The 20,791-nt window shown below is 56.6% G+C and overlaps 9 protein-coding genes across 9 annotated transcripts; 5 read left to right on the forward strand and 4 right to left on the reverse strand.

Annotated features, from left to right (window-relative positions):
* Positions 1-780: 780 nt before the first annotated feature.
* On the forward strand, positions 781-2,490 carry EX895_006012 (uncharacterized protein; the record flags this gene model as incomplete). The annotated part of the gene is made up of 1 exon (XM_029886604.1): positions 781-2,490. The coding sequence occupies one exon, from the start codon at positions 781-783 to the stop codon at positions 2,488-2,490; it is 1,710 nt and encodes a 569-aa protein (XP_029736917.1).
* Positions 2,491-2,762: 272 nt separating this feature from the next.
* On the reverse strand, positions 2,763-3,946 carry EX895_006013 (uncharacterized protein; the record flags this gene model as incomplete). Its single annotated transcript, XM_029886605.1, has 2 exons — positions 2,763-3,360; positions 3,867-3,946. The coding sequence occupies 2 exons, from the start codon at positions 3,944-3,946 to the stop codon at positions 2,763-2,765; spliced, it is 678 nt and encodes a 225-aa protein (XP_029736918.1).
* A 989-nt stretch (positions 3,947-4,935) lies between these two features.
* EX895_006014 (uncharacterized protein) lies at positions 4,936-6,561 on the forward strand (the record flags this gene model as incomplete). The annotated part of the gene is made up of 1 exon (XM_029886606.1): positions 4,936-6,561. One exon carries the CDS (start codon positions 4,936-4,938, stop codon positions 6,559-6,561), a length of 1,626 nt encoding a protein of 541 aa, XP_029736919.1.
* A 980-nt stretch (positions 6,562-7,541) lies between these two features.
* On the forward strand, positions 7,542-8,258 carry EX895_006015 (uncharacterized protein; the record flags this gene model as incomplete). The annotated part of the gene is made up of 1 exon (XM_029886607.1): positions 7,542-8,258. One exon carries the CDS (start codon positions 7,542-7,544, stop codon positions 8,256-8,258), a length of 717 nt encoding a protein of 238 aa, XP_029736920.1.
* A 239-nt stretch (positions 8,259-8,497) lies between these two features.
* On the reverse strand, positions 8,498-9,793 carry EX895_006016 (uncharacterized protein; the record flags this gene model as incomplete). Its single annotated transcript, XM_029886608.1, has 1 exon — positions 8,498-9,793. One exon carries the CDS (start codon positions 9,791-9,793, stop codon positions 8,498-8,500), a length of 1,296 nt encoding a protein of 431 aa, XP_029736921.1.
* A 984-nt stretch (positions 9,794-10,777) lies between these two features.
* On the forward strand, positions 10,778-11,390 carry EX895_006017 (uncharacterized protein; the record flags this gene model as incomplete). Its single annotated transcript, XM_029886609.1, has 2 exons — positions 10,778-11,035; positions 11,118-11,390. 2 exons carry the CDS (start codon positions 10,778-10,780, stop codon positions 11,388-11,390), a joined length of 531 nt encoding a protein of 176 aa, XP_029736922.1.
* A 177-nt stretch (positions 11,391-11,567) lies between these two features.
* On the reverse strand, positions 11,568-12,640 carry EX895_006018 (uncharacterized protein; the record flags this gene model as incomplete). Its single annotated transcript, XM_029886610.1, has 3 exons — positions 11,568-11,818; positions 12,122-12,198; positions 12,474-12,640. 3 exons carry the CDS (start codon positions 12,638-12,640, stop codon positions 11,568-11,570), a joined length of 495 nt encoding a protein of 164 aa, XP_029736923.1.
* A 1,061-nt stretch (positions 12,641-13,701) lies between these two features.
* EX895_006019 (uncharacterized protein) lies at positions 13,702-18,252 on the forward strand (the record flags this gene model as incomplete). Its single annotated transcript, XM_029886611.1, has 1 exon — positions 13,702-18,252. One exon carries the CDS (start codon positions 13,702-13,704, stop codon positions 18,250-18,252), a length of 4,551 nt encoding a protein of 1,516 aa, XP_029736924.1.
* Positions 18,253-18,782: 530 nt separating this feature from the next.
* Positions 18,783-20,204, reverse strand: EX895_006020 (uncharacterized protein; the record flags this gene model as incomplete). Its single annotated transcript, XM_029886612.1, has 1 exon — positions 18,783-20,204. One exon carries the CDS (start codon positions 20,202-20,204, stop codon positions 18,783-18,785), a length of 1,422 nt encoding a protein of 473 aa, XP_029736925.1.
* Positions 20,205-20,791: the final 587 nt, after the last annotated feature.

Here is a 20,791-nt window from a genome sequence, read left to right on the forward strand (position 1 = left end):
AGAACCCAAAGCGTGTAATGTGGCTGAATCGGACAAGCGATGGTTGTCAAGGCGTGAGTGTTTCACAGCTTGACAGTCGAGCCAGTGTGTGTCCGTGTAGAGTGTGGAGGTGTTGCTTGACCTTTTTTTCTTGGCTGCTGCTGCCGGGCTTCGCTAAATTTTCTTCTCAGAGAGCTCGAGCTCGAGCTTGGACCCCTTTTCCTCGACTTGATCCTCGCCTCTCTGCTTTCCAGAGTCCCACCAGCATCACAGTCTCGCTCGCAGACTCAGGTCTGGATCAAGGGCCCTCATCAACATGAATCTTACCTCCTCAAATCCACCATCATTCCAACGATAAACATGCTCGACCGAGTCCAGCAGCGAGCTTGGTGTTCGATACGGACCGCTGGTCGAACGGGCTCCATAGCAACAAGCCAAAAGACTCGCATCAGCAACATCTCGAATATTTCATCGCTATCACAAGTCTCTCATTGCTTTTCATGTCAATATGCACGCCGGTCTCTTCGGCCTGGAGCTCTTTGGCCCATAGAGGTCCAGCGACGCAACCTGCACTTTGGTCCCGAATACGCGAATCAACCAGGCCCAAGCCGATTCCAGGCTCGCACAGCAACTCCCTTGGACGAGATCACCAGGCTGCGTGAGCTCATCAACCGTGCTAATGCGACAAACTCGAAGCTATCTAAAGAACGCATCCTCGCCGAGTTCGACGACCTCATCCCTCTCCTTGCCTTTCTCTACGACCCCTACACTCGCTTGCACGTCACCTCATCCAGCGTACACATGTACCTCCGTCAGAGGCGTAAGGATTTCGACTGGCAGAACAATCGAGCTCCTCTTCTCAGCCTTCCCTCTAATAGGTCCCGAGACAGAACGCGAGCTGCTGCCCTTCGGGCCAAACAGGAGGAAGACGTTCGAGGACAAACCCCTGATACTCTGCTGGAGCTCTTCCAGCTGCTAGCCTCCCGTCGCGTCACTGGCCACGAAGCACTGGCTGTCATCCGCAACTTTCTTGAGGAGCACGGTATCATCGAACAGCACGAATATGCACTGAGCGGGTTCGACGATCCGAATCTGTCCACGACCGAACTTTTTCGTCGCGGTCTCCTTCGTCCCACAGCGCTCGAGATCTTCTACAGGTGTTTGGACCGCAATCTCAAAGCCGGATTCAGGGAGCGTATCTTGCATCAAGCATTTGCTGCAGGGTCTTCTTCTCATCATCAAGCTTCGACAGACACAGAGGACTCCCCCCAACAGAGCCGTACCTCTGATTCACCAATATCACTTCGAAAGTCATTTCAAGTAGCCCTCGGTAGAACCATCACGAGAGAAGAGCTCCCCTCCCTCTTTGCGAATTCGCACGCTCCCAGATGGTATGCCAGCAGAAAGCTGGATGGTGTTCGGTGCCTCTTCGTCGTACGTCTACATCAGAAGTCGAAAGAAGATGCTCGAAAGACATGGGAGGTCGGCTCCATACTTGCACTTTCACGCAATGGCAGGCCCTTCTCAACGCTAGCCGTCTTGGAAAAGGAGCTCGTGCAGAAGCTGTGCGACTTTCCAGGCTTGCAGGATTTGCTCGGATCAGCGGAGGTCTCATCGGCCCACAATACAAGCGGCGATGAGCAACCGACGACCGCAACTCTCATTCTAGACGGCGAAGTCTGCATCCTGCGGCCGCCAGAGCAAGCCTCAGCCTCTGCAGTCAAGCAGTTCGATGCAGCTCTGCATGACACAAATCACCACGCGGCAGAGCAGACCATGGTTGAAGATTTTGGCGCGGTCGTCGGCCTCATTAAACGCAAGAACTACACTATACGCGACCCGGCCTTCTTCCCGTTCGACTTGCTTACCTTGGAGGAGTTCACAAACTGGCGGTCGCAGCCCGATAGCGGACAGACAAAGAGAACATTTGCCCAGAGGCTTGTGTCACTCGAGTCGCTCATTTCGTTCTTCGAGTCAGCCGCGCGAGAGAAAGGAGACCAGAGCCTCGTTCGCAAGCTCTCGCAGCACGTGGTTTCCACGACGGAACAGGTCGAACAAATGCTTGCCACCGCTAGCCAGCGCGGCTGGGAGGGACTGGTCCTGAGGCAGGATACGCCGTACGAGGGGAAACGCACTTCGGCCATCCGCAAGTTCAAGGAGTGGAAGGATGCCGAGTACATCGTGCAGGCTATCACGGTGGCTACCATGCGCTTGCCCATCGATGGCACTTTCGAAGAGCGAGAGGCTATGGCGAGCATCCAGATCGAGCACAAGGGTACACGAGTTTCTGTCGGCTCCGGCTTCACGCCAGAGCAGCGTGTCGAGTTTGCTAGTGATCCGGCCAGGATTGTGGGCAGGGTCGTGACTGTCGAATACTTTGACGAGTCCAAGACGACTGCTACAGCGACGGCGGGGCAGGGTCAGGTGGGCGATGGTGAGACGGGTAGGCACGTGTATAGTCTGCGCTTTCCTCGCATCAAACACATCTGGGGTCAGAAACGCGACGTCTAGCTCTTCCAGAAGTAAAAAGAGCATGCACGCTCAGCCTTTGATCTCACTCTCCCCACCAAACAATCTAGATCCTTGAATGGCACGCACACACAAACGCAGAACGAGGTGAGAGAAGCAATGGGGGAAGCAATCTGCATTCGCGAGATGGGCGGCAAAATGTAGCTGTGGTCACCAAAACACAAGCACAGAATCTAGACTTCCGGTATACAGCTGTCCCGGTTCAATCAAATTGTTATGTCGATAGCAAAGTATGGAAAAGACGGCAGAACACTTTAGATCTTGGCCATGGCGGCGACGTCGGTGGACTGGACGTAGTCCTCGCACTCGTCGGTGATGCGCTCCTGGAGCTCGTCGAGCGAGACCTTGGCGTCCTCGACGACGAGGGAGCACTGCAGCTTGGAGACACCGTAGCCGATGGCGACGAGCTTGGAGGAACCCCAGACGAGGCCGTCCATCTCGATGGCGCGGACGCTGGCCTCGAGCTCCTTCATGTCGGTCTCGTCGTCCCAAGGCTTGATGTCAAGGGTAACGAGCGACTTGGCGGCGGGACCAGGGCCCTTGGCAGCCTTCTTCTTGTTGTACTCAGCGACACGCTCGGCCTTGATGCGCTCAGCCTCCTCATCGACCTCATCGTCGTCAGAGCCGAAGAGGTCGACATCATCGTCGTCGTCAGCGGCGGCAGCGGCGGGGGCGGCGAAGGTGGACGAGAGAAGGGTGGCAGCCTTGGCCTTGTCACCCTTCAGGTCCTTGTGCTCGGCCTCGTACGAAGTGATGTGCTCGTACCAGCGGGCAACGTGCTCGTACTTGCCGGCCTCAGGAGCCTTGCCGATAGCCTCGTAGACAGCGACATCGGCCTGCGAGGGCGAGTGGCTGCAAAAATGCGCAAGAAGATCGAAGAAGGTCCAGAATGAGAAAAAGTCAGCGTCACTGTCCCAATTCTTTGTTTCGAAGAAAAGTCATATCTGGCCCTCGAATCGCTCGAAATCAGCCCCAAGGCAGTGATCCTTCCCAACCAATTTCTCTCGAGGTAAGAGAGAGAACGGTCACGATGTTGGCATAGAAACAAAAGATCAGATGGCTTGGAAAAGTTGGGTTTCGTCAAAGCAGAAAAGGTCGCGGGGTCTTAAGCCGCTGGGCTCGGAAACACGGACCAAAGCAAAATATTCATCATGTTGTTTCCAGCACCAAGGCGTGTCCTCCTCCATCACTAGCACAGATGCTTCGAGGTAAAGGATAAGCTCCTGCTTCCTATCCCTTCAAATTGGCATACGTGAAGCTTCGAGAGGATCCTCCTTGCTCTTCCTTCGTATGGTGTACCGCGGCTGTTGGAGCTGATCGAGACTCGAAGGCGACAGACGTTCGAAAAAGATGCTTACCCGTCAACGTAGGACTTGTCGGCGAGGTAGCCGTCGAGCTTGGTGAGGTTAGCAGCCTGAGAGAAGTCGGGAAGAGACATTTTGGATATGAGGGGTATGTGGTGTTGGTGGATTAGAACAATGCGAGAGGAGGCCTTCAGGCCCTTCAAGTTGATACCCTCTGGCTTTTGCGCTTTTGCACTGCGCAGGGCCAACAATGCTTCCTCTCAGAAGAAAAGAGCGAAGAAAAAAGTCTCAAGAAAGTCAGATTTGCAGCAAAGAGCACTGCAACACTGCGCCGTGCTGTGCTGTGGCACTAAATTTTTGTCGATTTTCCTTCCATCTTCTTCCTGTCTCACAACGCTGTGTGGCGGCGGTCTGTGCTACGAAGTTCGAGTTTTGATTGCAAGGCGGGAAAGGCGAGCCAATGGGAAATTGAATGAGAGAATCCGTTAGCGCGCTGCTCTCGCTGTGCCAGAGTGGCAAACTCTAGCGGTTGCCCGATCACAAATTTTATTAATAGCGAAAGGCACGTGCGAGAGGGGGCGCATCTACCGGTATGTTTTCTTTTTACAATCTGACATCGAGGAGAACCACCACAAAAGCGCCCGACTCCCGGTTTGGCGGAGAATGGAGCGAGCGAGCGAGCGAGAAAAGACAGGGTCGTGCCTCTGGTTTCGATTCAGCCTGCGAACACAGAGAAGGCCAAAGGAGCGGAGACTCGGCATGCAGCAAAGCAAAGCAAAGCGGGTGACCTTCTGAATGCCTCTTGGTTGCCTTGCAGCTCGCTGCGTTCTTTCATCCGGTTCACCATCCTTTCCTCCCCTTCTTTATCCAGTGACGAGCCTTTCGCCAGTGCTTCCTCCTTGACGCCGCAACTTAGATCGCCAGTATCACCGCCTTGTTCCGGCCTCCGTCTTTGACTCCTCATTCCCGAAAGCGTCACCTCAAAAGACGGATCGCTCGACACTACCATCCCAAGTCCAATTTACCACACGACATCTGCACGGCGCTAACATCCTAGTCCACGTTCGCCAATTCGTCAGTCTTTCCACGTGATAAAAGCATCCGCTTGCGCTTCGCGTACCCCATGAAACAGCAGTCAGGGGCCGTCTCGACCGCTTCGGGTCCTTCGCGTGCTCAGCCTTCCGGTGCCCTAATCAAGATGGGCGGCAAGAACGCCAACACCGGTATCGGTGGCCTTCCTGGAGGCGTAGTTGGTCCTGAAGCCGCTGGTCTCGACCCATCCGGCCCCGAGCACTTTTTCGTCACCCTCGCCGCTTACGCAGACGCTCTCGATGCGCTCCCACTCGACCTCACCCGCAGCTTCTCCGACCTCAGAGAGCTGGATGCCGTGCTCGGCTCGCACCTCAACAGCCTCACTGCGCGTCTCAACCATCTCACTGCGCTCATCGAAGACCCGGACATCGACCAGGGTCAACGTCTACTCGCGCTCAAGGAGGTAGCCGAAGAGGCGCGCGCCTACAAGATGGGCGGCGAGGACAAAATTCGCGTTGCGCTCAACACGGCTGAAACCATCATCAGCCACACAGACTACATCGATGCTCTCGACAGCCAGCTCGACCGCTTCGCTGAGATTTCGGCGCTACTCAACCCTACAAAGCATCTCAAGCTCGAACAGTACTACGTGCCGGGGCAACTCAAGGATCGCAAGCTCGTCTCGTCGCTCGACGCTCTCACTGGCGCAGCGGCGGGTGTTGCAGACATCAACGGTAGTGGATCATCCAAGAAGAAGAAGGTGGCTGCTCACGTCGCTGCCGTGGCTGCTGCGGGAGGCAAGAGCCACAAGGCTGCCGATGCCGCCTCAGCCATCGGGTCAGCAGCAGCCGCAGGCGGGTCGTCGACCAGCAAGAAGCGTAAAGCCATCTCCGGTTCCGCTATCGGTGGACCTTCCGCCGGAGGCAGCGCCAAAGTCGCAAAGACTTCGGGTGCGGGCAAGGGAGACGAAGACGTCAAGACTGCCGCCAACGGGTCGATTTCGCACAAGAAAAAGACCGACGGCAGTTCGCACACTGCTGCTGGAAGCGGATCTAAAGCCAGCGCCATCAACAGCAATACGCGTCTCCCCCGCGCCGCACACGCGCACATCGGCTACACGGAAGATGACGAAGACGCTCTCAGTGGACGCAAGGACGCAGCATCGAGACGCGGTGGGGCAGGCGATGCCGACGAGTCTTCTTCACGCAGTCGCAACAGCCGTGCGGTGCGCGCCTCGGCCGCGGCGCAACGCAGCGATGACGAGGACGAAGACATGGACGACGGCGATGTCGAAGAGGAAGAAGACGACGCCAACGTCCGATCGAGCACCAAGAGCCGTGGTCGCGCAGGTGCTCGTACAGGCGCTTCCAACTCCCGCGCCCGCGGAGCCGCCGCAGCCGCTGCTTCGCCTCATACCGGTTCTGCTTCTGCAAGCCGTGCCGACAGCCCGATTTCGAATGCAGGCGGCGCAGGCGATGATGCCGACGAAGCACGCTACTGCTTCTGCAACAACGTGTCGTACGGCGACATGATCGGATGCGACGACGATGATTGTGAGAGGGAGTGGTTCCACTTGGGATGTGTTGGCTTGACCAAGCCTCCCCAGGGCACGTGGTACTGCGAGGCGTGTTTGGAGCGCAGGACGGCCAATGGTAGGGGTGGCAAGAGTAAGAAGGCGAAAAGCGGCGGAGGATCGAAGAGCAAGGTTCGTCGTTGAGAGTGACTCTGAACTCTGCTCTGTTGTTGCCAGCCCTTGTATACCAGTCTCTTCCACTCTGTTGCCTGTTCTTTGTTCTTATTGATGCATTTTGCTGTGTTCTGTGTCTCCTTGTGCTTCTGCGCATCGTATGGCCTATTCTTCACGTGCCGGGTTCACCTTGAGAAAGGTCTTGACCACCGGCTTGTATTGAGCGATGTGAACCTCCGACAGTGATAGCAGATCGGGAGATCAAGAGAGTGCATGGGACCGATCCAGATCGGGTAGTCGTGAATTTGGGTGGAAGTGCGGCGAATTTTCGGGGGATTTTTGCAGCTCGGATGGCGTCACAAAGCGTATAAGATGGGAATTCGCCGAAAACGGAGGCTGTCGCCAATCACACTGAACCTTCCGGCGTATGCTCTCCCGCATCGAGTCTTCAACAGGCGGTTGCAACAGATTTCGCAGGTGGGATCGAATAGGCTCCGGCTGCAAGCGAGACGAAAATTTGTGATGGATCGTCATTGTGGTTCGGCCTCCATGTGGTTGGCAAGTGGCGAGAGGAAGAGGAGAAAAAGTTTCGGGACGCGCAGCAGTTTGCCGAGCGGCGGCAAGGGGGTTCCTTTTTCCATCGCCGGTCAGGAGCAGCGATACAGATGAGAGACAGACAAGGTTTCGGAAGGGTGCGAGGTGGGGGCGTCCACGTCGAAATCGGTGCAAAACGGTTGTGGCGTTCGACTGAACGTTTAGCCGTGATTGCTGGATCCTGTTCTGACAGAACTTTCCGAACAAGCGCCGATCCCAGCTCTAGCGGCAGCCGACTAGGCTTCCTCCAGGCTCATTTTGGTGGGGAATGCATGTGTCGTGTTGTGTGGTATGAGGAGAGGAGGAGGTCGTGCGCAGGCTTTTGCTCTTGGTATATATCAGTATCCTTTTCCCCTCCCCAAACAACCACAATACGTCCGTATACCCACACTCCACCTCCGCATACCCACGACACAATGACCTCTCCAGCCGCCTCGCCGCCCTCCTCGGTGCCCTCATCGCCGCGCCGCTCGCTCTTCAGCCTGCCCGGTCTGTCTAACCTGTCTAAGAAGAACTACACCCACTCCTCCGCTGACGGCGCCACCACGCCAGGCGGACACATCACCAACATTGCGCAAACGCCCATCCTCGAGTCGTCGAACCCGCTGGAGAAATCTTCTGTCCCCGCCGAAGCACGCGAGCAGCAGATCGTGGGCGTGCCGGGCGCCAAGCTCGAGAACGAGACCGCCAAGATTCTCATCGCGCTCGACGGCACCGAGGCGGGCGACAAAGCGTTCAAGTATCTGCTCGAGAACAAGCTGCTCAAGACCGACAGCCACGTTTTCCTGTGCACCGTGTTGCCCGCCAATGTCATCTCGACGCCCTGGGTCGCGGGACCACTGACGATCGATACCGAGAGACACAACGAGCTGCTCAAGACAATTCGCGCACAGGCGATCGAGAAGCTCGAACCGTACAAGTCCCAGCTCAAGCAGCGAGGCTACAACGTCACCATCCACGTCCTCCACGGTGATGCGCGTGCATCGTTGCTCAGAGTGGCCAACTACCACCACGTCGATCTCGTGCTCGTGGGCAAAAGGGAGAGAAACTGGAAGAAGAACCTCTCCACCTCGGGCACTGTCTCGAGCTACCTCGTTTCCCACTCGAACGCTCCTGTTCTCGTCATCAAGTAGAGTCATCACCATGTCGCTCTCGATGTTTTACTCCGTTGTTCTAATTTAAACCCCCTGCTCAAGTACTGTCGATTCAGAAGCTCGATGTCCGTGTTGAAGAAGCTTGATTGCTGGACACACGAGTACCGCAAACGATGACATGAAAGAAAATGGAGATGAGCTGGATTCGCTTTTGACAGGGGACACCCATCTTGATCACGGCAGTAGCTATAGAACGTAGTCTCTAGCCAACCCGCGCATCATTGCTCGCGTCCGATTTGGAGCCACCTCGAATCCGGAATAATGTGACCCTTGCTATTAGCCTTGACAGCCAAAGCACCCCTTCCCCACCCAGTCCCAGTCACGCGCGCGTCCCACGGCAGGTTCTCCGGGTATAGACCCTGCAGACCCGACTCCGGCGCGGGGCACCAATTGAGCAGATCCGCAATCTCAGGTGCCGAGCTCATGTACGGGTGGAAGCGGCGCGTAGGGTTCCTCTCGATGCGCTTCTGCTTCAGTCTGCCGTGGCATCCGTACATGTCCTTGTCGAACAAGTTGTACGCCTTGAGCTTCTCGCCCTTGTACTGCGCGGATGCGTCGGAATCAGAGAGCTCGTCGTCAATGCCCACGTACTGGAAGGTTCTCTCGCCCTTGTGCAGGAAGCCCTTGGTGTTCCAGCGCACCGCTTTGGCGTGCAGCTCCTCGAAGCGGGCCTTTTTGAACGCATAGCCGACAACGGTGATACGTGCTGGATAATGGCCCGTGTACTCGCGGAAACGGGCGATGGAGAAGAGAAGGTTCTCGAAGCTGTCGAGCGCGTAATTTTCAGTTGTCATTCGGACGTCTTGCAGACCGTGGCGAGTGGCGACGGCTGCGTTGGCGTGGGCGAGCGAGCCGATGGAACTAGCTGAGGAGGTAGATGCCGAAGCAGCGGCGGAAGAGGTCGACGAGGCGCTGGCGAGGCTGCCAGCGATCATAGGCACTTCAAGGTTGGCAGCCAAGGCGAGCGAATAGTACGACTCGCCCTCGGTCTGCAGCGAGTTGGGACGAGTCTGTCCGCCGGAAAACACAAGAAGCGCGCTGGGGTCCTCGTTGGTGAGCTGCAAGCCTTTCTCGATATGCTTGTAGAACGTCTTGACGCTCCCGCCCTTCTGATAATCTTCAAGGATCCAGTTTGCGTCGTCATCCTTGCCTTTGACATCGCAGCCCGCCCAAATGGCATGACCGGCGACGATGACGAGGTGGTTGAGGTGATCAGTGCCATTGCGTGGTGGTGGTACGCTTGCACTGAGCAGTTCCGGGGTGCGACCACGAAATTCGATGTACCCTTGCGGTGTCGGGGCAGAGTTGTGGTGGAACAGCATGTAACGAAGGTTCAAGAGGGCTGAAAAGCTAGCAAAGCCGAGAAGCAGGACGATGCCCAGATTCGTGACTCTAGACCTTGCCGACAAGCGGTCGTGGAGCGAGATCCCGCCGGCCGAGCCACCATTAAGGGCAAGCGAGATGCCCGACTTACGAGCGCCCGACAGTAGCGATCCAGACGATTTGGGCACCATGGCTCGCGAGATAATTGTGGTCTATGTGCGTGCTGCTGATCGACTCGGTCCAGCCTGTCGACGGTGGTGACGCTGGCCCGCTTTGTTTCAAAACTGCACCGGCCGACACCTCGAGTGGTGTCCCTTGCGGCGGGCGATGTGAGCTGTGATGAGTGCAGAGGCGCCAAAGCGTAGAGGTGACGAGGGAAAGGCACTGGAGATGGTTGGCGAGAGTCGGTATGGTTGGATGGCAACCGGAACCCCGCAGCTTTCTGGAATCTGAGTCGAGAGCCTGCGCAGTGAGTGTTGGGCGGTGCGCTGGTGCGACGAATTTCCCCTCTCTTTCTGCTTCCAGAAGCTCGAGTTCTAATCCCGAGAAATCGTGTGCAGACTCGTCTGGTGCGCGCCTGTCTTGCCCTCGCGATGCTGTGCTGCCCTGTGGAACAGATAGTCGAAAGCACGCGCCCAATTCCACGAGGGCCGAATCACGAGCGAGTCTGTGTAGCGAACCTTACTCGCTCGCTTCCCTCCCTCCGGTCAGTAAGAGAACGCGCAGATCAGCCGCGCCTTCTCGCACACGCAATAGTTACCGACGGTTGACTCCTCTGTGTGAATCCTCGCATGTCCTCGAATCGGCGACTTTCATGCAATGTCGCCCCCGCAAGTGGCGGGGCAAACGAACGTAAATCACCTTGAGACGCTGTGTCTGGTGACTCTGTCAACTACTGCTGCCGGTCCGTGTCTACAGTGTCGACCACAGGGTATCGGCAATGCTGGTCAACCGGGTTGCGCCGTTTCTCAACGACGTCCAGCATTGAAACACAAAGAAAAAGATCGACAAGAAATTCAGGTCTCACACTCAGAAATGTTAGATTATGGCGCATGCCCCCAACCTCCACCTTAGTCACCTTCTTTGCATAGAGTCGAATAGCCTGCCTTTCATCTGGAACGCCATCATTCAACCATCCTTTCGCAGCAACTTGCTAGCAGGGCGACATCCGGACCATGTCAGATATCCGATCCAAAAGCGCCAACTTCCTCGGCGACTCCATTGCCGCTGCTACAGGCGGACAGGATGCCAGCGTAGCATCGGCACAGCTCGAGCAAGCCGTCTTTGACAAGTTCGGCCAGTCCACCTCCAACGACTACCGAGGCGACGTCCGCAACATTGGCCTGACGCTCAAGAAGGACAACACACAGCTGGCTCAGGATCTGGTCCAGGGGAGAATTGCCCCGGAACAGCTGGTCAATATGACACCCGAGGTAGGTTCAGATCGTTGGTCAAGGCTGGTGTTTCCGTCAATGACTGACAAATGGTCTGTCTTCCTGCATCCCACGTCAACAGGAGCTCAAGACAGAAGAACAGGCCAAGAAAGATCAGCAGCTCCGTCAACAGAATCTTGAAGCGTCCGTTGGCGTCGATGAACTGGATCCAGACCGTGGCCCCACTGTGACCTACGAACAGGGCATCTCGCGCATGCAGGAAGACGGCATGGAGAAATACGGTGAAGCCGGCGAATTGTCGCTTGGCGGCGGTGGCGAGGGCGACTTCAAGGCCAGAGCGCAACCCAAAGTTGGCGAAGCGATGCGTGGTATCGAGTTCGAGACCGGTGTATAAACCAAGCACAGAAAGCAATCAAAAGCAAAAACAGAATGGTAATAGTAGTACATTGACCTCAATGGGGTCAAACACGAGCCGTGTGAATGCGATGGTATAGGTACAAATACAAGTGTAACGAATGCGAAAGAGATGTGAAGAGGCAGAAGGGGCTGAAACGAAAAGGCTGTGCACACATCACATGGGACGACCAGCAGCAGCCTGCGCCGCCTGTTTGCGTGCTTCTGCCTCCCTCGCCTGTTCTTCAGCACGTCGCTTCTTGCCTTCCTCGGCCATCTGTGCCAGACGATTGTGATCCAACTTTGGCTCGACGTGCGTCTCGTAATTGCCAGCGCTCAGGCTTTGATCGTACGCCTCGCCGATAGCGGCGAAGAGCTGATCCAAGTTCTCGATGGCATCGCGGAGAGCGTCCAGTGCCGAAGCGTGGTCTGCAAGTAGCAATCAAGAGCAAATGACAAGAGGTTGGTCAGATCGTCAAGTCCTCGAAGAACATGTTTCTAGGGTGCTGACAGCAGAGCCCACTGCAAAAAGACCAAAGAGCTTGCCTCTTGATATATGTCGGCTCAGTAGGAACGATTGTACAAGAATCTAAAAAAAATCTTCGTCAAGCTCCAAACAACCTGGCAGGTTGCTGGGCACATACGATCCCTGTTTCTCATCACGGCTAACGCGCGGAAAGCTCGCGTCCTTTTGCAGTGGCCGCAAATGTCGGATGTGCTGTAGAAACTTACCATACATCTGAATGCGAAGGTGGATCTTGTTTTCCGAAGGGTGTGGGTTGCTATAACCGCAGAACTCGACTCGGGGGCTGGTAACAGAAGCACGACAGATGGCATCAACAGAAAAGGAAATGACAGTCAGCGCTTGCTGTGGCAAAAGTAGGCGAACGTACGCTTTGCGATGCGCCATCTTGCGACAGGAATGCCTCAGCAACGAAGAATTCCATTATTGTATAACCCCCACCACTACTATGTCCCGATGCGAGTCGGCCAATTCGTGTAAAGCACAATAGTTAAAGTATCATCTCGGGACGTTCCTGCGCAAGAGTGAGCGGAGCAGAGCTAAACGCGGCCACGTACTTACTCCTTCATGATGATGTATCGAAGCGAGTTGCCCAGCGTGTGGTCTTCCTCCTTGAGGCAGAATGTGACGGCAGAGAAATCGGGCTCGTAGCCTGGCAGCAGCGTGAGCTTGTCCGATATTGAGGCCGGGCCATCGTCCATGACCTCTGCGAGGTTTGGGTTCGACATTATGCTGAGAGAAAGGAATGGGAAGAGGCAATATGGGATGAGGGAGAGGTGGTAAGAAAAGGCTGAAGAACGAACATCATCCTTTTGACCTTGGGAAAAAATCTGTGCGTGGAGCAGTCTTGAATATTTCTTCCAAAAAAAAGAGTTGTTGCAGCGCAATCTGTGTTCGATAATTCGTACGAGACAAACCCGATTTTCCTTGCCATTTTCCGATCGAATGAAAATCTGGCAAACACGCCCGTCCAATTGTTTGAGATAGAGGCATGGGAGCAGTGTAGATTGACTACCGATATCCAGCGATTCGACTCAGCGCGCTAGGTAGCCAGAGGAGAGAAAGCCCTCGACGTGTCGTGATTAGCGGAAAGTCAGGCAAACGAGCAGGGAGAGCGAGACACCGCGAGAATGGGCTTTTTTGGCACTAGCAGCAGCAGGACAGCCCAGGAGTGAGTGTTCCCTTTCTGCTGAGCGGTTCAGGATCGCAAGAAACGAGCAGAGTCGACCTGATTTCGCTCGCTCGTCTCTCTCTTTCAGAGCAACCTCGAAAATCGCACACCGCCAAAAGCGTGACTTGCTCTCGACAGGCTCAGATACGATTATTGCATCCGCACCGCATCCACCTCTCAAACGCCAGCAGCTTCCAACGTGCCGCTACTACCGCTTCCACAGATTATTCCTTCGCACCCCAGTGTGTTGGTCTTTCCGTCGCCGTCGCCGTCGCCGTTCACCGCCCGTCGCGTATCTCCGCAGGCGATCCCACTCCTTCAACGACTTCGATACTCGGTCGCAGTAGCGCCTGTCCGCCTTCCATATCCCCTCGACCCCGTTTAGCGCTTATCATTTTCGCGTGAACATTGTCGTCGCGTCTCATACCGTCGACCATCGCAGTCAACTTCATCGTCTGCCCTCCGACGCGACTCGAGAACGACGTCCAGCACGGCTCTTCCCCTCCCTGTTCGCCTCGACTTCCACCTCACTGTCAAGGTCATTTCAGCAGACGCTCGATCTACGAGAAGTAGTCCTCGTCGAGTCGAGTTCGCCGTCGCTAAGCTTGGATCGTCGCCATGTCCACCATCGCCAATGGAGCCAGCAACGGCTCGCCAGCTGGCGCTCAGCCACCAGCGCTCAGCGCACAAGCACAACAGATGTTGACCGGCATGACCAAAGAGCGACTACACAGCATGATTGCTCGCATGCAGCAGCTCAAGGCCAGCGGCGTCAACGAGTCCACCAGCCAGGAGTACGCCACACTCGTCAATACGCTCAAAATGTTCCAGCAGTACCAAGCCATGCGTCAGCAGCAGGCCGTCGCCATGCAGGCCCGAGCTGCCCAACAGCAGTCTGCCCCTCCCACCCCCACCACAGCAGCTCCATCCGCACCGTCACCATCGCAGCCTGCCAATGCCTCAACGCCAGCAGCCGATGCATCCAACCCTTCGTCCTCCACCAACGGCATCGTTAAAACCGAAGAAGAGATCACACGCTCCTTGAGTCCGGCCAACCTCACGCCAGACCAGCTCAATGCGCTCAAGACTCAGATCATCGCCTTTAAGCTCATCTCGCGCAACCAGCCTTTGCCATCGCATCTACAGGACGCCATCTTGGCTGCAGACCGCGAGTCAGAGGCTCAGGACGCCAAGAAGGGCGAGTCGCTTGCAAGCGCAACACAGATCGCTGCCGCAGCCGTAGCGTCCTCCGACAAGGAAGCTTCTGACGATGCAGATAAAACAAGCTCCTCCAAGGATGGCACTACTGCTTCAACTTCCGCCTCGTCTGAAAAAATCGCCGAGATCCCCAGGCCACCGAGTCCAAAGGACGAGCCAAGCAGCTTGGTCTATCCGTACAATGCCTACGTGCACCCCTTCTCGTACATCTCCAAGCCTCTGCTTGAGGACGACGACTACACAGCAACCAAGCAGCAGCGCCTTTTGATACCCAGCCTCATGCCAGCCGGTCTCGAACCCAGACTTTTGCTGGAAGAGCGCGATCGCTTCGTCCAGGCTCGCATTCGCCAGCGCATCCGCGAGCTCGAGTCCTTTCCCGCCGACATGTCTCAGAACCCCACCATGGCCAGCCTTAAAGGCAAGGAGAATGCGCACGATCTCACCTCTCAGCTCCACGGCACCCACCTGCAAGGCGACAATGCCAAGCTCAAGGCGCTCATTGAGCTCAAGTCGCTCCACCTCCTTGATAAGCAGAAGCAGCTTCGCGAGCAAGTCGTCCAGAGTCTCAACCTCGCCACTACGCTTGGTCTCGACCGTGTCGCTTTCCGTCGCGTCAAGAAGCAGACGCTGCGCGACGCTCGCATGACCGAGCAGCTCGAACGCAAGCAGCGTGTCGAACGAGAGAAGCGCGCTAGACAGAAGCACATCGACTACCTCAGCACAATCTGCAACCACGGTCGCGACCTCATTGCAGCTCATGGCAAGGCGCAAGACCAAGCGCGCAGGTTTGGCCGCGCCATGCTCAAGTTCCACGCCGATTCGGAGAGGGAAGAGCAGAAGCGAGTCGAGAGGATCGCCAAGGAGCGTCTCAATGCGCTCAAGGCCGACGACGAGGAAGCCTACCTCAAGCTCATCGACACCGCCAAGGATACTCGTATCACCCATCTCTTGCGACAGACCGACGCCTACCTCGACAGCTTGGCTCAGGCCGTCCAGGCGCAGCAGAACGACGATGTCCATGCCGATGCCATTGCAGCCGAGCGTATCATCGAAGACACGTCCAACCAGGAGATCGGCGTCGCCGTCGACGAAACCATGTTTGGCGCCACTCGTCAGGACGACCCGAGCGAGGACCGTGGCAAGGTCGACTACTACTCCGTGGCGCACCGCATCACGGAGCGTATTACGCAGCAGCCCACGCTCCTGAGCGGAGGTACCTTAAAGGAGTACCAGATGAAGGGTCTGCAGTGGATGATCTCGCTCTACAACAACAGGCTCAACGGTATCTTGGCCGACGAAATGGGTCTCGGCAAAACAATTCAGACCATTTCGCTCATCACATACTTGATGGAGTTCAAGAAACAGAACGGGCCTTTCCTCGTGATTGTACCGCTGTCGACGCTGACCAACTGGGTCAACGAGTTCAACAAGTGGGCTCCCTCGGTCTCGATGCTCGTCTACAAGGGTACTCCCAACGTGCGAAAGCAACTCACGGGCCGCCTCCGCTCTATGAACTTCCAGGTGCTGCTCACCACCTACGAGTACATCATCAAGGACAAGCACCTGCTCAGCAAGATCAAATGGGTGCACATGATCATCGACGAGGGTCATCGTATGAAGAATACGCAGTCGAAGCTCACGCTCACGCTCACGCAGTTCTACGTCAGTCGATACCGACTCCTCTTGACGGGCACGCCGCTGCAGAACAACTTGCCAGAGCTGTGGGCGCTGCTCAACTTTGTGCTGCCTAGGATCTTCAACTCGGTCAAGAGCTTCGACGAGTGGTTCAACACGCCTTTCACCAATACAGGCAACGAGGGCGGCATGATGCTCAACGAAGAAGAGGCGCTGCTGATCATCAAGCGTCTGCACAAAGTGCTGCGACCCTTCTTGCTGCGTCGTCTCAAGAAGGATGTGGCTTCTGAGCTTCCGGACAAGGTCGAAAAGGTGATCAAGTGCAAGATGAGCGCGCTCCAGCTCAAGCTCTACCAACAGATGAAGAAGCACAAGATGATCTTGTCGGGCGAGGACAACAGCACTGCGGGCAAGAAGGCCAAGCCGCAAGGTATCCGAGGTCTGCAGAACGCTATCATGCAGCTGCGTAAGATTTGCAACCACCCGTACGTCTTTGAACAGGTCGAGTTGGCCATCAACCCCACCAAGGAGAACGGACCTGATCTGTACCGAGTGGCGGGCAAATTTGAGCTGCTCGACAGGCTGCTTCCCAAGCTGTTTGCCACCAAGCATCGCGTTCTCATCTTCTTCCAGATGACGGCCATCATGGACATTATGGAGGACTTTTTGCGATACCGAGGGTTCAAGTACCTCCGTCTCGATGGTTCCACCAAGCCGGACGACCGATCACAGCTGCTCAAGCTTTTCAACGCGCCAGGATCCGACTACTTTGTTTTCATTCTCTCGACGCGAGCTGGTGGTCTCGGTCTCAACTTGCAGTCCGCCGATACCGTCATAATTTACGATTCGGATTGGAATCCTCACCAAGATTTGCAAGCACAGGATCGTGCGCATCGTATCGGTCAAAAGATGGAGGTGCGTATCTTGCGTCTGGTCACCGAAAAGTCGGTGGAGGAGACCATTCTCGCCAGAGCGCAGGATAAGCTCGAGATCGAAGGCAAGGTCATCCAAGCCGGTAAATTCGACAACCAGGCTACTGCCGACGAGCGAGAACTGCTGCTCCGAGCCATGCTGGAAGCCGACAACGACGATGAAGACGAGGACGACGGCGAGTTCAACGACGATGAGCTCAACCAGCTGCTGGCTCGTGGCGAACACGAAGTGCCCATCTTCCAGCAGATCGACGCTGAGCGCCAGCAAGCCGACGCCGAATTCTGGAAGTCGCATGGCTACAAGGGCAAGCTGCCTGAACGGCTCATGCAGGAGAACGAGCTGCCCACCGTCTATCAGCAAGACTTCGACGCCGACAATGTGCTGGCCGAAGAAGCGGAAGAGGAGCAGCCGTCCACGCGAAGGAGGAACGTTGTACACTACGACGATGGCCTGACCGAGGATCAGTTCTTGCGAGCTCTCGAAGACGACGATGTGGACCTGAACGACATCGTCGAGCGCAAGCGCGAGCGTATCGAGAAGCGTCGAGCCAAGGCCATGATGCAGGCCGTGGATTCGACCGAAGGCACGCCCGAGGTCGAGGGCGGCAGACGCAAGAAGGGTGTTGGTCGTGGTCGCGGTCTTGGGGGAGCAAGCGAGACGCCAGAGCCGTCGCCTGGACCCTCGGGTCGCAAGCGAAAGCGTTTCGGCGGTGCTTCCATGGATGGCTCCCCCGACTACGAGGAGAGCCCGTCTGCTGCTCGCATTGCGCAGCCCAAGCGTCGCAAGACCGGCGGCGAAGACGAAGTCCGCGACCGCATCAAGTGGGCCCTCAACCAGTGCTATCGCGCCGTCGAGACGTGCTTGGAGCCCGAAACCGGTCGCAAGCGCTGCCTGCTTTTCCTGGACGTGCCCAAGAAGAGCGACTATCCGGACTACCACGTGATCATCGAAAAGCCCATCGCGATGCGTCAGATCAAACGCCGCATCGACAACCGCACCTTCCGCCGTGTCGATACGTGTCGCGACGAATTCCACCTCATGGTGCGCAACGCCAAGACGTACAACCAAGAGGGATCTTGGGTTTACAACGACGCCGTCGAGCTGCAAAAGGCGTTCGATACGACGTATGATATGTTGTGTCGGCTGAGCGGCTTACCTGGCTCGGAGAATGAGGGTGAGGCGCAGGTTGGAGGTGACACGTCTGTCAACGATACGCACGATGGAGATGATGACGATAACGAGGGTGGCGAGGAAGAGGAAGAGGAAGAGGAGGAAGAGAAGCCGGTCCCTGCGGCTGCCCCGCGTGGCATCAAGATCAAGTTGGGCAAGAGGAGCAAGCCGATCAAGAAGGGCAAGCGGGACGAGTCGGATGACGAGGAGTGAGCTGCGAGCTGGCGAGTGCGGTTTGCGAGATCGCCGAGACTCCAACGGTCACTGTCAAAAAACGATTTCTCAATGTGATTTGATTCTATTGGTCAGTTGGAGTCTTGTTGACTGTGTGACTTGGGCTTGCCTCTCACGATGGGCGGTGGGTCTTGTGTGTGCTGTCGAGATGTGCAAGGCGAGAGGCGGTTGCGGATTAGACTGTGTCAAAGCGTAGCATCCACAGCTGGCAAGGTTGATGTGAGGGTGAAGGTGGATCAAGGGCGCTCGCTGCGTTGAGGTTGTCGTAAATCGAATGTCAACCGTTTGTTAGATCGATATTACTCTCCGCCGTCACTTCAAGGACCGCTGCGAAGATGACGGAGGGCACTCAATGGGGTTGCACTTCAAACACGTGGTCTGGCTCTGTGTTGTCGTTCAGCGGTGTGGGCAGGAACAGATAGATGCTCAAGCATTGGAAAGGAGAGATGATGCGTTAGGCGTACAATGACAGAGATGTCGCAGAAAAGCAGAGCGGCCTGATGCCAACTCTAGAACGGTTGAAACTCGTTCGATGATGAGGACGAGGAGCGTGGTGGTTGGGAAGCTTGCTGTCGGGACGCTTGCGGTATTGGCGGTGCGGATCGTGGTTGTTGCTGCTGCTGCTGCTGCTGCTGCTGTCCCGTCTGCGGTGGGGCCTGCCGATGTAGCGTATACAGCATCGCCTCCGGCGCGCTTTCCGCGCGATGCTGCAGCGTGGGTTGCAAAGGACCCCTCTCCTTCTGCCATCCAAACCGCAACCACCGACTATGCAGAAACACACCCTGGATGCTTAGCGAGCAGATGGCGCTCGCCGCCTGCTCGTGGCTCGCCAGCGTGACGAATCCGTACCCTCGCCCGGGCGGGGGCGGGATGCGAGCCTCGAGAGGCTGCCCGTGGTTGAAGGGCGCAAAGATGCGAATGAGGTCTTGCTGCGTCGTCAGCGGCGAAATGTTGCCGACGTACACGCTGGTCTGCGAGGCGGGTGCTTCGGCGAGCACTGCGTCGTAGTTGTATTTGGCCGTGTTGGCAGGTTGGTTGAGAGTGGTGGGGAGGGACGATGGGAGGCGCGGTTGGGATGCGAGGGTCGTGTGACGGCGTGGGAGGAGCGGCATGGTGGAGGCTGGGTCGTACGAGGGCGGGGTGGAGGGTGTAGCGTAGCCCGATGGCGCAGATGATGTGATTGACAGGTTACTGGCTTGTCGCTGGGCGAGGGCTGGAAGGTCTGGATGGGATGACGATGAGGAGGACACCAACCCTGTAGCCGCTGGCGATGCACTCGCGGCCGATTGGTTCTGGTTCTTTTGGCTGGCCCAATTGATGCGGATCTGACGACCGCCCAACCACTGGCCCTGTGTCAGCGCAATACACTCCTCCGCGTCGCCCTTGCTTCGAAAGCTGATAAAGCCAAAGCCCCTAGACTTGCCCGTCTCCGGATCGTACATGACCCTCACATCAACCAATGAAGCGAATCTCGAAAAAAACGCCCGAAGGACGCCATCATCCACTTCAGGAGCGAGATCCCCCACAAACAGATGCGCATTGCCAGCGCTGCTACGCATGGCAACAGCTCGCTCTGCATCCATCGATTCGGCCACGGCGTCCGGATGCATACTGTGCCTGGCCCAACACACCTTGATGGGCGTGCCGAACCACAGCCAGCCATCCATGGTCCGAATCGCGCGCTCGGCGGAAGCCAGATCTACGTACTCTACGAACCCATACGCCAGACCCCCCGCAGCCCGGCTGGTAACCACTTTGGCAGACTGAATCGTGCCTAGCGAGCCAAACATCTCGCGTAGGTCGCGCTCCGTCGTTGTCGCCGGCAGGTTGGCGACATGAACGAGTGGTCGAAGCACCATAGCCATGTTGACACGCTGCGACGACGGACTGGAGCTGGTGACGGGGCCTGTCTGAGCGGGCACGTAGGTCATTTTCGTGCTATGCACCTCTTTTTTTTCCTACAGAATGGTTGGAGTCGTTTGTGCTGATAAAGGTGCTGAAAGACGAGTCCAACACGGTCGGACGTGTGAGACGTTGATACAGTAGTGTCAGTGAATGGGAAGAAGAATGCCGTAGATGGATCTGCTAGGCTGTCGGTAGGATGAGCGTGTCGTGAGATGGCTGGTTCGAATCGAGATATGAAGCGACGCGACAGTACGACCAAGAGAGCATGTGTAGAGCAGACGTCGTCACATGCGACGGGGCATGGGTACCATTCCAGCCGCCAAGATACTCCTTCGCAGTGTCACGAGCAACCCTCCTTACAGTCCCCGGAACGATGTCGACATGCAAACGACGGGCGAACGTCGAGCCTCAACGCTCAATAAAAGTGGCCGCCGCGCAATAGGAGCATTCACCAAGGCGATAACCGACCAAATGCAACGTCGATACTTACCTTGATCATCTAAGCGCTGGTAGATCATGCCAGCAAGCTCACCGCCTAGTCTCTCCTATACAGATCTGCTTCCAAGGGATGGTGAGCTCCCCCGCAGCCACACGGAGCGAGTCCATGCAGGTG

Source organism: Sporisorium graminicola, chromosome SGRAM_8, assembly GCF_005498985.1.
Source record: "Sporisorium graminicola strain CBS 10092 chromosome SGRAM_8, whole genome shotgun sequence".
Classification (NCBI taxonomy): domain Eukaryota; kingdom Fungi; phylum Basidiomycota; class Ustilaginomycetes; order Ustilaginales; family Ustilaginaceae; genus Sporisorium; species Sporisorium graminicola.